This window comes from Puma concolor, chromosome B2, assembly GCF_028749965.1.
Source record: "Puma concolor isolate L17-30 chromosome B2, mPumCon1.1.hap2, whole genome shotgun sequence".
Classification (NCBI taxonomy): Eukaryota; Metazoa; Chordata; class Mammalia; order Carnivora; family Felidae; genus Puma; species Puma concolor.
In genome coordinates, this window is record NC_141671.1 from 96059110 (window position 1) to 96071955 (window position 12846).

The 12846-nt window shown below is 37.1% G+C and overlaps 1 protein-coding gene and 1 pseudogene across 5 annotated transcripts in view; both read right to left on the reverse strand.

Annotated features, from left to right (window-relative positions):
* Nucleotides 1-2426: 2426 nt before the first annotated feature.
* LOC147581117 (cofilin-1 pseudogene) lies at nucleotides 2427-5992 on the reverse strand (annotated as a pseudogene).
* A 134-nt stretch (nucleotides 5993-6126) lies between these two features.
* The window catches only part of HACE1 (HECT domain and ankyrin repeat containing E3 ubiquitin protein ligase 1), a 122357-nt gene continuing 115637 nt past the window's right edge, over nucleotides 6127-12846 (reverse strand). For 4 of the 5 annotated variants that reach the window (XR_015251439.1, XM_025926119.2, XM_086707506.1 and 1 more), the window contains 2 exons: nucleotides 7409-7522; nucleotides 6127-6858 (listed from right to left, as the gene is read on the reverse strand). Coding sequence is in view for 3 of the 5 variants with exons in the window: in XM_025926119.2 (XP_025781904.1) it covers nucleotides 6756-6858; nucleotides 7409-7522 (217 nt within the window). In the remaining 2 variants the exon portion in view is untranslated. Of the gene's footprint in view, nucleotides 6859-7408; nucleotides 7523-12846 lie in introns of those variants that run through there. The other variant, XM_086707507.1, reaches the window with a different exon arrangement.

Here is a 12846-nt window from a genome sequence, read left to right on the forward strand (position 1 = left end):
TAAAGATAATAAAACTTAATGACTACCCATGATCTATGATCTGACAATACATCTGTTCTTTTTCATCTTGAGATGGTAAAATACCCACCCTAGCTCATTGTGGCACAGTGGGAGAGAAGAAATATAGTCCTATTAATCACTCTTAACTATCAGCTTATTAAGTTATAGTTTCCCAACAGGCTTGTCTTACATGATTGTTAATAGGCTGCAGGTGTTTTTCCAAAAGAGTCTTTTTACAATGCAGTTATGTCATAAAAGAGACAGCATGGAGTAAAAGAAAAACTGGTGGACTAAGAATCAGAAAATCTAGGTTTTAAATTCTAGTAGTAAAGTAGCCCTGAGACATTAAGCCAGTCACCACCTCTCTGATCTCCACAATTTTCTCATCTGCAAAATGAGAGGACTTATTATACATTTTAAGAATGGATTTATGACATTTATACCAGATCAGTAGGCAGGTAATCATAGCCCAGGACCTAAGAATTTCTTTCATAAAGGACATTTAAAAAAAAAAAAATCTCTCCACATTAAAATAGCTTAAGCCAAAGTGTAAAATTGAGATTTGTTACTATTGTTAACTTTTAAAGTAAATTTTGTTACCTAACAACTGAGGATATGCACAGGAATAGAGGAACATGTTTCACATGAAAAAAAGTGACTATTGACACATGTTAATATGCCTAAATCGTCCTGAAAACAACCACAATTTTACTATTAGCTAGAAACTCACTCAAAGACACAGCTATTATAGATACATTTTGCAATTGATGAAAGGGTTGCATTCCAAAAGCTTGTAAATCCCTTTTTGGAAAACTTTGTAAATGGAAGCGAGGTTTCTAGTTTAACCCATAAAAGCATAAATAATTGTTGATATACCTGAACTATATAATACTAAATGCTCAACTTATATATAGGTCCTGAGAATGGGGCTTGGGTGATATTGATGAGTCTCCTCCCCTGTTCTTGGAAAGACTAGAAGTAAGCAATGATTAAAATTGATTTACCTTTATCACACCCTTCTACCTCTCTAACTTTTTACACTCTGATAGAGCACACAGCCCTAATCATGCTGCTGAAACAATCCTATCCAGTCCTACCTACCATCAGTTTCAACAGCACTTCCTTGAACCTTTAAATAGTAATTTCACAACTGTGAAGCAGTTGATGGATATTTCAACAAATAACCCAGAAAATATTACCACTCTAAAGTAGAACTAGTGTTGAAAGAGACTGTTACTTATACAAGCAAAAATATTGGAATATTTAAAATATTAAAACTTATACAAGCAAAAATATGAGAAACCTCTTAAAAATTTTACAGAGATGGTCAAATAAATTGATACATTGATACGACTATTATGCCAACGTTTAAAAAATGTTTACAAATAAGTTGTAATGACATGGCAATTGTATAAAATAAAATGCTAAATAAGTAAAAATGATATGTGCTATGTTCTTTATGAACTCAATTATTGAAAAAATGCATTAAGACTAGGAGCTAATAAAATTGCTGGGTAGACGACTTGTAATTTATGGCTTTTCCCAAGTGAGTACATGAATCCATGCTTTCCAGATTTTCCCATACCAGTAAGTGCTATTTAAAAAAACAAAAGAAAGAAGGAAAATCAAGGGAAAAAAAAGTATAAATTCAAATAAATCTCTAATAGGTAGAATTTTAGAGAGCTATAAACAGTGCTAATTAACAGGGAACGTGGAAATAGAGTTTTGTGAGCAAAAGAGCATTCCTTTGTTTGCAAAAGAGTTTAATTAGGAGACGTGTGTGTGTGTGTGTGTGTGTGTGTGTGTGTGTGTCTTTTTTTTTATTTTTTTTAAAATTTTTTTTTTTAACGTTTATTTATTTTTGGGACAGAGAGAGACAGAGCATGAATGGGGGAGGGGCAGAGAGAGAGGGAGACACAGAATCGGAAACAGGCTCCAGGCTCTGAGGCATCAGCCCAGAGCCCGACGCGGGGCTCGAACTCACGGACCGCGAGATCGTGACCTGGCTGAAGTCGGACGCTTAACCGACTGCGCCACCCAGGCGCCCCGTGTGTGTGTGTCTTAATTGAAAGTCCCTTACTGGTCCTGCTCCCATAAGCGGCTGCCACCCAAGGAAAAGAGGAGGAGGAACCAGGTGGTCAAGGAGGGGTCATCCCAACATTCCATTTACATAGAAATAAATAGACAAGCACAGAGTCACTACTGAGGTTAGAAGTTGGCAGCATGGGGGGCACCTGGGTGGCGCAGTCGGTTAAGCGGCCGACTTTGGCTCAGGTCATGATCTCACGGTCCGTGAGTTCGAGCCCCGCGTCGGGCTCTGTGCTGACAGCTCAGAGCCTGGAGCCTGTTTCAGATTCTGTGTCTCCCTCTCTCTGACCCTCCCCCCCCCGCCCCCCCCCCCCCCCCCCCGTTCATGCTCTGTCTCTGTCTCAAAAATAAACGTTAAAAAAAAAAAAAAAAGTTGGCAGCATGGGAAGAGGATAGAACAGGTGGGGAATTGGGAGTTCCATTAAAAAATCTCAGCCCCCTCCCAAACTGGGGTGCCTTGGAGGAACTTGGTCTGCTTCAACCCAAGAGGAATCAGAAGATCAAAGACGGTTTGGGAAGACCATAACTGTCAGGGATCCAGGGAGGAAGAAGGTCCAGGAGGTGAGGGGACTGTTTGGGAAATGGGCTGAAGAGATTGCCATTCCCCTGCTGGGATCCCCCAGGCCCTCAGGTCTGGCAGGACAGAGGCAGCCTGCAACACCCATGGGCATGTCTGGGGCTGCCAGATTCTCCAGGCAGGGGGCTTAAGGGGGCTTTCAAAGGCTTGCCCTCCCGGGAGATGTCAGCACTGCCCCCCAGCTTCTCTGCCAGGGGCCAGGGGTCCTCGACCTCCTCATAGCAGTTTACTTCTAATTCATGCTTGATCTCCATCAGCTTCTTCCTGGTGGCGTCTTTGGAGCTGACACTGATCATTTTACTCTTAAGGGGTGCACACAGGTGCACACCAAGTCTTAATCTTGCTCTCCTTGGTCTCAAAGGTTGTGTCGTAGAGGGCATAGCAGCTGTCCTTGTCTGGGAGCATCTTGACAAAGGTGGCATGGGGTCTACAGTCTGGCCCACATCAACTACCAGAATCTCCTTGCCCTCCTCCAGGATGATGTTCTTCTTGTCCTCGCCCAGGCAGAGGAGTACTGCCTCCTCTGGTGCTGGGGGCTTATGCACCTACCTTCATGTCCCTGAACACTTTGATGACACCTTCAGAGACCACCACAGTGGAGGCCATGTTTCTGGAAGCAAAAGGGTGATAGCAAGGAGAGTCAGAAGAGAGGAGAGCCACTGCCACTGCCAGGATCTGACTGAAGGAGACTTATTTTAAATTAATCACATTATAAAACGGTAAGTTTTGTGGTTATAAAATATCACTTATTGCTATTGTTGTGGATTTTATAGATCCAATAAAACCTATTACTGATACTTGCTCCCCTTGATTAAAGATACTAGACATTTTTTTTTACATATACCACATAGAAAATAACACAGGCATGTGATTTAGACAAACAGGAAAAAAAGGTTATACAATGAAGGAGTCTTCATCCCATCTTACAAAGCTTTCCCACCTAGAGCAATAATCCATGGCCCAGAAATTGTTTCTGTGTAAAACTATCCCGTGTAAATTGTATTTATATGCTAATCACTCTTCTATACATCTTACCTCATTTAACATACCTTAGAAACATTTACGTACCAGTATTATACATGTATAAATCCATCTTATTCTTAGCAAATACTACTTAATATTCTCCTGGATGGCTGTAATTTATTAGGAACCCTTTACTAATGGACATTTACTGACAGACATTTAAATTATTTCCAGTTTACCTTTATAACAAGGCTTCAGGGAACATTCTTATATAAATATCTTCATGTACATGAACAAGATTACCTATGAGATAAATTCTTAGAATTGTTGAGTGAAAGAGTATATGTACATTTAAGAAATCTGATATTGCCAAATTGCCTTCCAAAGAATTTATACCAATTTACACTGCAGGGGAACATTTCCGATCACGACAGATTCCTTAAAGAAAACTCCAATGCTATCAATGGCCAGGAGGGTAACATGAATTAGTAAGGCAGGCTGGAGTAAGAAAATGGTCAACTGAAGAGCATATTCAGTCAATGAAAGAAGCAGCTTCAAGCCTACTATGCCTTCTAGAAATCTATGCCTAATATTGTTATTCCCTTGATGTCTCAAAAGCCTAAAATCTAGACTTATGCATGAAATCTCTAGATTTTTAAAATGTTGACAACTCATTAAATTTCTAGAATCAGCAAGACAGACAAAACTGTGAGTGGCAATCATGTTCTGGGGCTCCAAACTGTGGCCTATGCTTTAAAGCCTTAATTTCCACCTCCACATCCAACAAAGACTGTCATGGCTTTACTTGGTGTGTAATGTACAGTTTTAAAGCTGGGATTTCCTTAGATTCCATTTTGGTTTTAGATGAACAAGAAGATTTTATTAACAACATGGTCACTATTCCCTCAAAGTATTTGAACAACTTAATCTACTCTTGCCCAGATGTTTTTATTAATCAGTTTCCTACATTAGGGTCCTTTGCCCTACATGATTCTTCCTTTAGAGTGCTGTGTTCCTCTGTTTTCTTTGTTATATGGAACTACAACATGTATTAAAGGTTGAGTCATTTTCCTGTTAATCTTTTACCCGAAGGAGTTGAAAATCTCTAGTCATTTTTCTAAACTACTTTGCATTCAACATATCCATCTACTTACAGAAGAAATTATGGGAATAGAGTATGTTAAAAAGACCTGCTGCCTCTTGCTTATTTTCAATCCACATAAAATATTTTATATAATAACTACATTCTTATAGTCAAAAATAAAGACAATATAAAAATATAAACCCTGAAATCACTAAATCTGTATCAAAAAATATTCAAATTCAGGGATAAAATACCATGAGATTTTTAATATTTTATTATCTCTTCTACATAAATAGTTGCAAAAGAACCAATCTGACAAAGCCAATATATTATATGATTATTAATGGAAATGAGTATTTGTAAAAATTATAATTATGAGCAATATAATTTTAATTATTTTTTAAGTTTATTTATTTTTGACAGAGATAGAGTGTGAGCATAGCTGGGGAGGGGCAGAGAGAGAGGGAGACACAGAATCCAAAGCAAGCTCCAGGCTCTGAGCTGTCAGCACAGAGCCTGACACAGGGGTCGAACTCACAAACCATGAGATCATGACCTGGGCCGAAGTCAAATGCTTAACTGACTGAGCCACCCAGGCACCCCATAAGCAATGTAATTTTAAAGAGGTCAGTTATCTATTTGAAAACTCAGAAGGCAATGACCTCTTATACAGATGAATTTTGAAAATCAAAATTTTAAAATTAACTTTATTTATTGTAAATAAGCATGTGAGTCTTAATTTTAAAACTAATTATAATTTTTAAAGAATTGCTAGTTTTAAAATTAATCTGGTGAGAGACTACACACACACACACACACACACACACACACACACACACACCCCTACAGTAACAAAAGAAAACTAAGACATATATTAAAGAAGCTTTATAATGTAGCGAAGTTTTCAATGTATACTGAAAACATGAGCGAAGCTGTTCATATGAGAAAATCTGCATGAGTCATTTTACCAACATTGATGCCACTAGACAGTGTACTTTTAGTTTCCAAAGGCAAAGTTCTAAAGATTCTACAAAGGCAAAGTTCTACAGATTCCTCTCTTAGCACTTCTAAATATGTGAGTGTTCTATGCTGTAACTACTCAAGTGAACCTTTTCAAAAGAAAACTCATAAGATCACCTTTAAAAGCCCAAAGCTCTGTATTAGGCATATGTCACTTGAACTCAACATTTTAACCATGAGAAACAAATAAGAAGTTCAAAATTACAAATTTAAATTGTAATCTGCACACTGGATTACTTCTTCTAATGTATCATCAGAACTCAGAGATAAAAGTAATGATGTGGTAAAATATTATATTTAATTTTACCTAAAATATAAATTAAAATAGGGCATAAGAAAAACGTTGAGACCATAATACATATATGGAAAAGTGACCACTGAAAGATGCAAATAATTCATACAATATAAGCTTTAATATATAAATTAAATGCCATTTCATCAGCTGTTAGTCACATCAGTCTAAACTTTATATATTAAAATATTAAAAAGCTAAAAAACATCATTGCAATATAGATTCAATATGGGAAAATACATATTTGTGGCTTTATACACAATCTAAATTAATCCATTCTATACAATAGTTTTCCAAAATATAAACGGCACTTTACATGCAATAGAACACACCAGGCTGGATGTCCTAATATAATTTAATATATAGGAAAATAAAGAGAAAACACCCTTTTAACAAGACAGTTACATAGTGTAGGTGGAATGTAGAATACGGTTTTGCCTTGACACGATCTTGGATACGAGTAAAGAAATATGAAAAAGGACAGTTTCTACTACTTTCAATTAGCATTTTTTAAATTGAAGACCACTGTGATTTTATATTTTCTAATTGTATCACAAAGAGAAAACAAAAAAAGGAAGCAGGGAGAGGAGGGTAGAAAGCGTCATCCTTTATGAATTTTAAACATCACCCCTGCCTGTGGGCTGCATTTAGGCTCCTTTTCTGTTGACAGTTTCCTAAATTATTTCTGCCACTTGGAATTGCGCATCAGTAATCAGACGAATTTTCCAGACTTAAGCCATTGTGTAACCATAGCTGCCACAGTGTAGTGCCACAAGAAGTCTGTCCTTGAGTATTTCTTTACTTGGGTATTCAGGTAACTTGAGCATGTTGATGCTTTAAAAGAAAAATATACCACCATTAAATAGGAAATCTATGAAATTTCTGATTGTTTTGTCTAGCAGTGAAAACACTACTCAAAATTAACATAAAACCACCCTCTAAATTTGCATTCAAATTGGAAAACCCTGAAGAAGTATTTAAAAAGACAAAAAAAACAAAAAACAAAAAACTGCTGCATTGCAGTTTCCTTTAGCATGCAAATGTAGTGAAAGAAAGTAAGTTCCTTTCAGCCTAAAATAAATAAGCGATGAGGGAATTTAGTTTGAAGTGATGGTGTAACTCAGTGATACTTATGACAGGATAACTTCAGTGATATGTGAACTACATTTAATTAAATTATAGGTAGTTTCCCCAAATATTTTCCCTAGCACAAAAGGGAGAGGCAAGGAATTATGTTGGTACTTATTTATCAGTGATTCCAAAATGATGAAAGAGATTATTGTTGAGGTTTTCTTCTCAATGCAGTAGTACAATAGTTAGACCTTTAATTATTCAAAATTAATCAAAAACAATTACAGCACTTAAAAAAAACAATTTAACATACCATGTGCTTGATGTTGGTAGGAGATTTGGAGTATATGGCACAGCAGCAATTGTAAAGTTTTGCAGTCCACTTCCACCCATGATATTAGCAAATCCACCATGTGGGACCCTGGAACTAAGAGTTCGTATCTTAATAAACTAATCATGCAAGGAAAACCTTTGTGATACATATATTTCAACTGATCACTTAGGGTAAGAATATATTCAACTCTAGGATACTGACCAGGTAACATTTCTGGTTCTGCAAAACTCCAGCTCATTATTAAAAGGTGCTTCATGGCCAGTTAGCAAGCTTCCATGGAGACAGTCCTGGAAATTTCTATAAGCCATACTATGCTTTCAATTGGCCATAGCACATACCTCTACTATTGTACATAGTGTCTCCCTACTAAACTGGGACTAATTTGAGGACCCAAATGTGTCATGTTTATATGACCCTGGGGTTAGCAAAATGACTGGCATCTAATTAGATATTTGTTGAATACATGAATGTTTGCTTGATTAATTCAAGCAATAGAGAGGCTCTTAGAAATAATCCAAATGATTTCCCTATTTGTGAAAAATATCTAGGGTCTGATGGAGTTAAAAGCAGGCCACCCCAAAATATGCCACTTTGGCACACTGATTATTTTGAATTAAAGTTACTTAAAAACAACCAGTGCAAAAAGGACACTCTAACCTTCCCCTGTCTCCCTGAAAACAGGAAATAATTCTCACTTGTAAGAGGTACTCTCCCTGTACCAGGAGGTAAAGAAACATCCTATGACCAGAGATAGGGAATTCAGGGCTTTGAAGGTGTAGAAATAAACCTCATTACTTCTTCATCAATTTACTACCCCAAGCACAAACTCCTTTGTCTTTTTTTTAAATATATATAATTTATTGTCAAGTTGGCTAACATACATATGTGTATATACAGTGTGCTCTTGGTTTTCGGGGTAGATTCCTGTGATTCATCACTTACATATAATACCCAGTGCTCATCCCAACAAGTGTCCTCTTCAATGCCCGTCACCCATTCCCCCCAACCCCCCCATCAACCCTCAGTTTATTCTCTGTATTTAAGAGTCTCTTCTTTGTCTTTTCAATTCCTCAAACATTTATTGTCTCTTTGGTCTACAAGGTGTAAAACCTGCCTACTTTGGTCACTTCTCTGAGACTCCTATTTCTATGACCTCCAAAACATGTGAATTAAATTTGTTTCCCTCCCACCATTGATCTGTGTATATCAATTTAATTCTTAGGCCAAGCAGAATAACTTTGAGTGGTAAAGGTAAATTTTTCCTTCCTAATAGGTCAAAGTGATGAGGGAGCATGGGGTAAGCTGAGGGCAAAATACAGCTGGAACACCCCCAAGCCAGGTGGAATATTCCTCGAACACTCCTGGCCACCCAAGAACAAAGGTTTAAGTGCTTGCCATGGCAATGTGAGAAACTAAGGCAAATGAGAAATTAAATTCTCTTACCGCCTATGCCCATTGACAAGTCCTTGAAACCAGCAGGGTGACCTCCCTCTAGGAGCTCAGCTGCCTGAAAGGATGACACTTTGCTAGGGGCAAAAGAGAGTCTTAGCTAAACATTGTCCCAACCTGGAGGATCCTGTAAGTCTACTTCCTTTATCTTAATTGCCCCAAGAGAGATGCTGGCAATCATACTCCAAGCTTATAGCTCCCCACCCCATATACATCTGAAGGGTCTCATGACTGAGGTTTTATTAAATGGTAATAAATGGTGTTTCCCTAGCAACAGCTAGTCCCTTGAGGTCCTAGAAACCTTGCTTCCAAAATACCTTAGAGGCTTACTCTATCCCTGAGCCCCTCTCCCAACCTGAGGATATATATTGAGTTACCGTCAGGACCCCAGTGCAACTCTTCCTGCCCACAGGTATTGTCCCAGGGCTTTAATAACATCAGCTTTTTGCACCAAAAACATCTTCAAGATTCTTTCTTGGCCGTCTGCTCTGGACCACCCCACCATCACCCCAAAACTTCATCAAAAGGGTTTTGGGTTTCACAGTAGGAAAACTAGAATATTCTTTACATTTCTGTTCCAAAGATTCAGAATATCAGACGTATTTTTTTTTTAATTTTTTTTTTTTAACGTTTATTTTTGAAACAGAGAGAGACAGAGCATGAACGGGGGAGGGTCAGTGAGGGGGAGACACAGAATCCGAAACAGGCTCCGGGCTCTGAGCTGTCAGCACAGAGCCCGACGCGGGGCTCGAACTCACGGACCGCGAGATCATGACCTGAGCCAAAGTCGGCCGCTTAACCGACTGAGCCACCCAGGCGCCCCAGACATATTTATTTTTTAATGTCACCTAACATAACAACACCAGATTCAAATTGGAAAGCCCTAACAAAATGCATAAACAGTACTAGCAAATTTAATCTTGAATACATGGCCATAGAGAATGTAATTACAACTTCCTAAATTCTATTGTTTACATTTGAAAGACAATTAGTATTTCAAATTAGCCTTTGATGTATCATGATTAGACAATCTGATCCTGTAAAACACTTTGTTAGTTTTTTGTTTAAAAAAACTTTTTTAAGAGACCGAGGCAGAGACAGAAAGACAGAATGTGAGTGGGGGAATGGCAGAGAGGGAGACAATCTGAAGCAGGCTCCAGGCTCCAGGCTCTGAGCTGTCAGCACAGAGCCTGAAAGGGCTCAAACCAACAAACCGTGAGATCATGAGCTGAGGTGAAGTTGGACCCAGGCAACCCAACACTTTGTCATTTTAAAAATGAGATGCTGTAGTGCTTTTAGATAAATAAGAATGATGACAAAGAAATATTTAAGGTACAGGTAATTAAATGCATAGGCAGAAGTCTGATTAGTATTAAAAATGTTTTTTAGGGGTGTCTGGGTGGCTCAGTCGGTTAAGCATCTAACTTTGGCTTGGGTCATGATCTCATGGTTCATAAATTCGAGCCCCACATCAGGTTCTCTGCTGTCAGCACAGAGCCCACTTTGGATCCTCTGTCCCTGTCTCTGTGCCTCTCCCCCACTTGCACTCTCTCTAGGTCTCTCTCAAAATAAATAAATAAACTTAAAAAAATTGTTTAAAAAATGTTTTCTAACATTGGATCCTGAGTACAAAGCATAATTCAGTTTATTAAAAACAAAAAAAAGACCAAAAAAAGCCCAACTTGTTGAATCTCCAATAGCCAAAATAATCTTGAAAAAGAAGAACAAAGTCAGAGGTTTCACAGTTCCTGATCTCAAAACTTAAACTATAGAACGATGGTTATCAGAACAATGTGGTACTGGCATAAAGACAAACATACAGAAATAGAATAGACAACCCCAAAATAAACCCTTGCATATCTGGCCAAATGCTTTTCAACTAGTCAACTGGGAAAGGACAGTCTTTTCAACAAATTATGTTGGGAAAACTGGATATCCACTACCAAAAAATGAAGTTGAATTCTCACCTAATACTATACACAAAAATGAATTCAAAATGAATGAAAGATGAAAACATGAACCAAAACCACAAAATTTTTGGAAGAAAATAAAGAGGAAGAGCTTCACAACACTGGATTTGGCAATGATTTCTTGGATTTGACATCAAAAGCACAAACAAGAAAAGAAAAATAAGTAAGTTGGATTTCATCAAAATTAAAAACTTATCCACCAAAGGACACCATCAACACAGTGAGAAGGTACCCATAGAGTGGGAGAATATATTTTCAAATCATAAAACTCATAAGGAATTGATATCCAGAAAAATAAACAGAACTTCTAAACAACTCAACGAGAAACAATAAAAATCCAATTTAAAAATAGGGAAAGGACTCGAATAGACATTTCTCCAAAGAAGATATACAAATGGCTTATAAGAATATGAAAAGATGCTCAATCAACATTACTAGTATTAGGGAAATGGAAACCAAAACCATAATCAGATATCATTTCATACACATTAGGATGACCATTTTAAAGAAAAAACACAAAAATGAAAAAAAAAACACAAAAAGAACAAGCATTGGAAAGGATATGCAGAAAATGGAATCCTTATGCACTGATGGTGGGAATGTAAAATTTACATCAGCTGTGGAAAACAGCATGGCTGTTTCTCAAAAAATAAAGATAGAATTACAATTTGTAGCCCAAAGTATTGAAAACAGAGACTGAAAAAGATTATTTGCACATCCATGTTGACAGCAGCATTATTCATGAAAGCCAAAAGGTGGAAGCAACTCAAGTGATCATCCATGGATGAAGGGGTAAGCAAAATGTGGTATACACATACACTGGAATATTATTCAGCCCTAAAAAGGACAGAAGTTCTGACATACGATCCAATGTAGATGAACCCTGAGGACACAATGCTGAGTGAAATAAGCCAGTCACAAAAGGACAAATGATGTATGGTTCCATTTATATGAAGTACCTACAGTAATCAAATTCATAGAGATAGAAAACAGAATGGTGGTTGCCTAGGGTGGCAGGGAAGGAGTATGAAGAATTAGTGTGTAACTGGTAGAGTCTCAGCTGAAAAGGATAAAGTTTGGGAGTTGGATGGTGGTGATGATTGCACAATATGAATGCACTTACTGTCACAGAACTGTATACTTAAATGGTTACAATGTTAAGTTATATTATGTATTTTCTGTCATATACACTATAAAAAACTATGAATTTGCACCAGGATTTTATTTGAAGTTATAAATGATATGTATACATTGACAGGGGAAAAATAACAATCTAATATAAATAAATATCTAAGAATAGTTTCCTTTTATACCTGGGAAGTCATTTGGTTGCGATTAAATGCTTTACTGATTAAATGCCTTAGCTTACCTTAGAAATCCAAGTGAATACTAAAACATTCCTGAATATTTTATATTCCTGGCCTGTATCTTGTTAGAAAATACTAATGCATGAGCAATTTCTACTTAGGGCAAAAGAATAGCTAAAGAAACTTGGACTGAAATAAAATTCAACACTAATCTATGCATATTAACCTTTGCTTGAAAAATCAACAAATGCAACCAAAAATGAAAAGGGATAAGAAGCCAAGTTGTTCTCAATTTCCTGTAGAGGCAGAATTTATAAAAGTAAAGTTCCAAATAGGCAAGGAAGAAGTCAAACTTTCACTATTCACAGACAGCATAATGCTCTATGTAGAAAACCCAAAAGAATCCACCAAAAAATTGCTAGAACTGACACACAAGTTCAGGAAATTTGCAAGATACAAAATCAACATACAGATATCTGCTGCATTTCTATACACCAATAATGAAGAAGCATAAAGAGAAATCAAGGAATCGATCCCATTTACAACTGCCCCCCAAAAACCATAAGATACCTAGGAATAAACCTACCTAAAGAGGTAAAAAGATCTGTACTCTGAAAACTATAGAACACTTATGAAAGTAATTGAAGATGACACAGGGAATAGAAAAACATTCCATGCTCATGGACTGGAA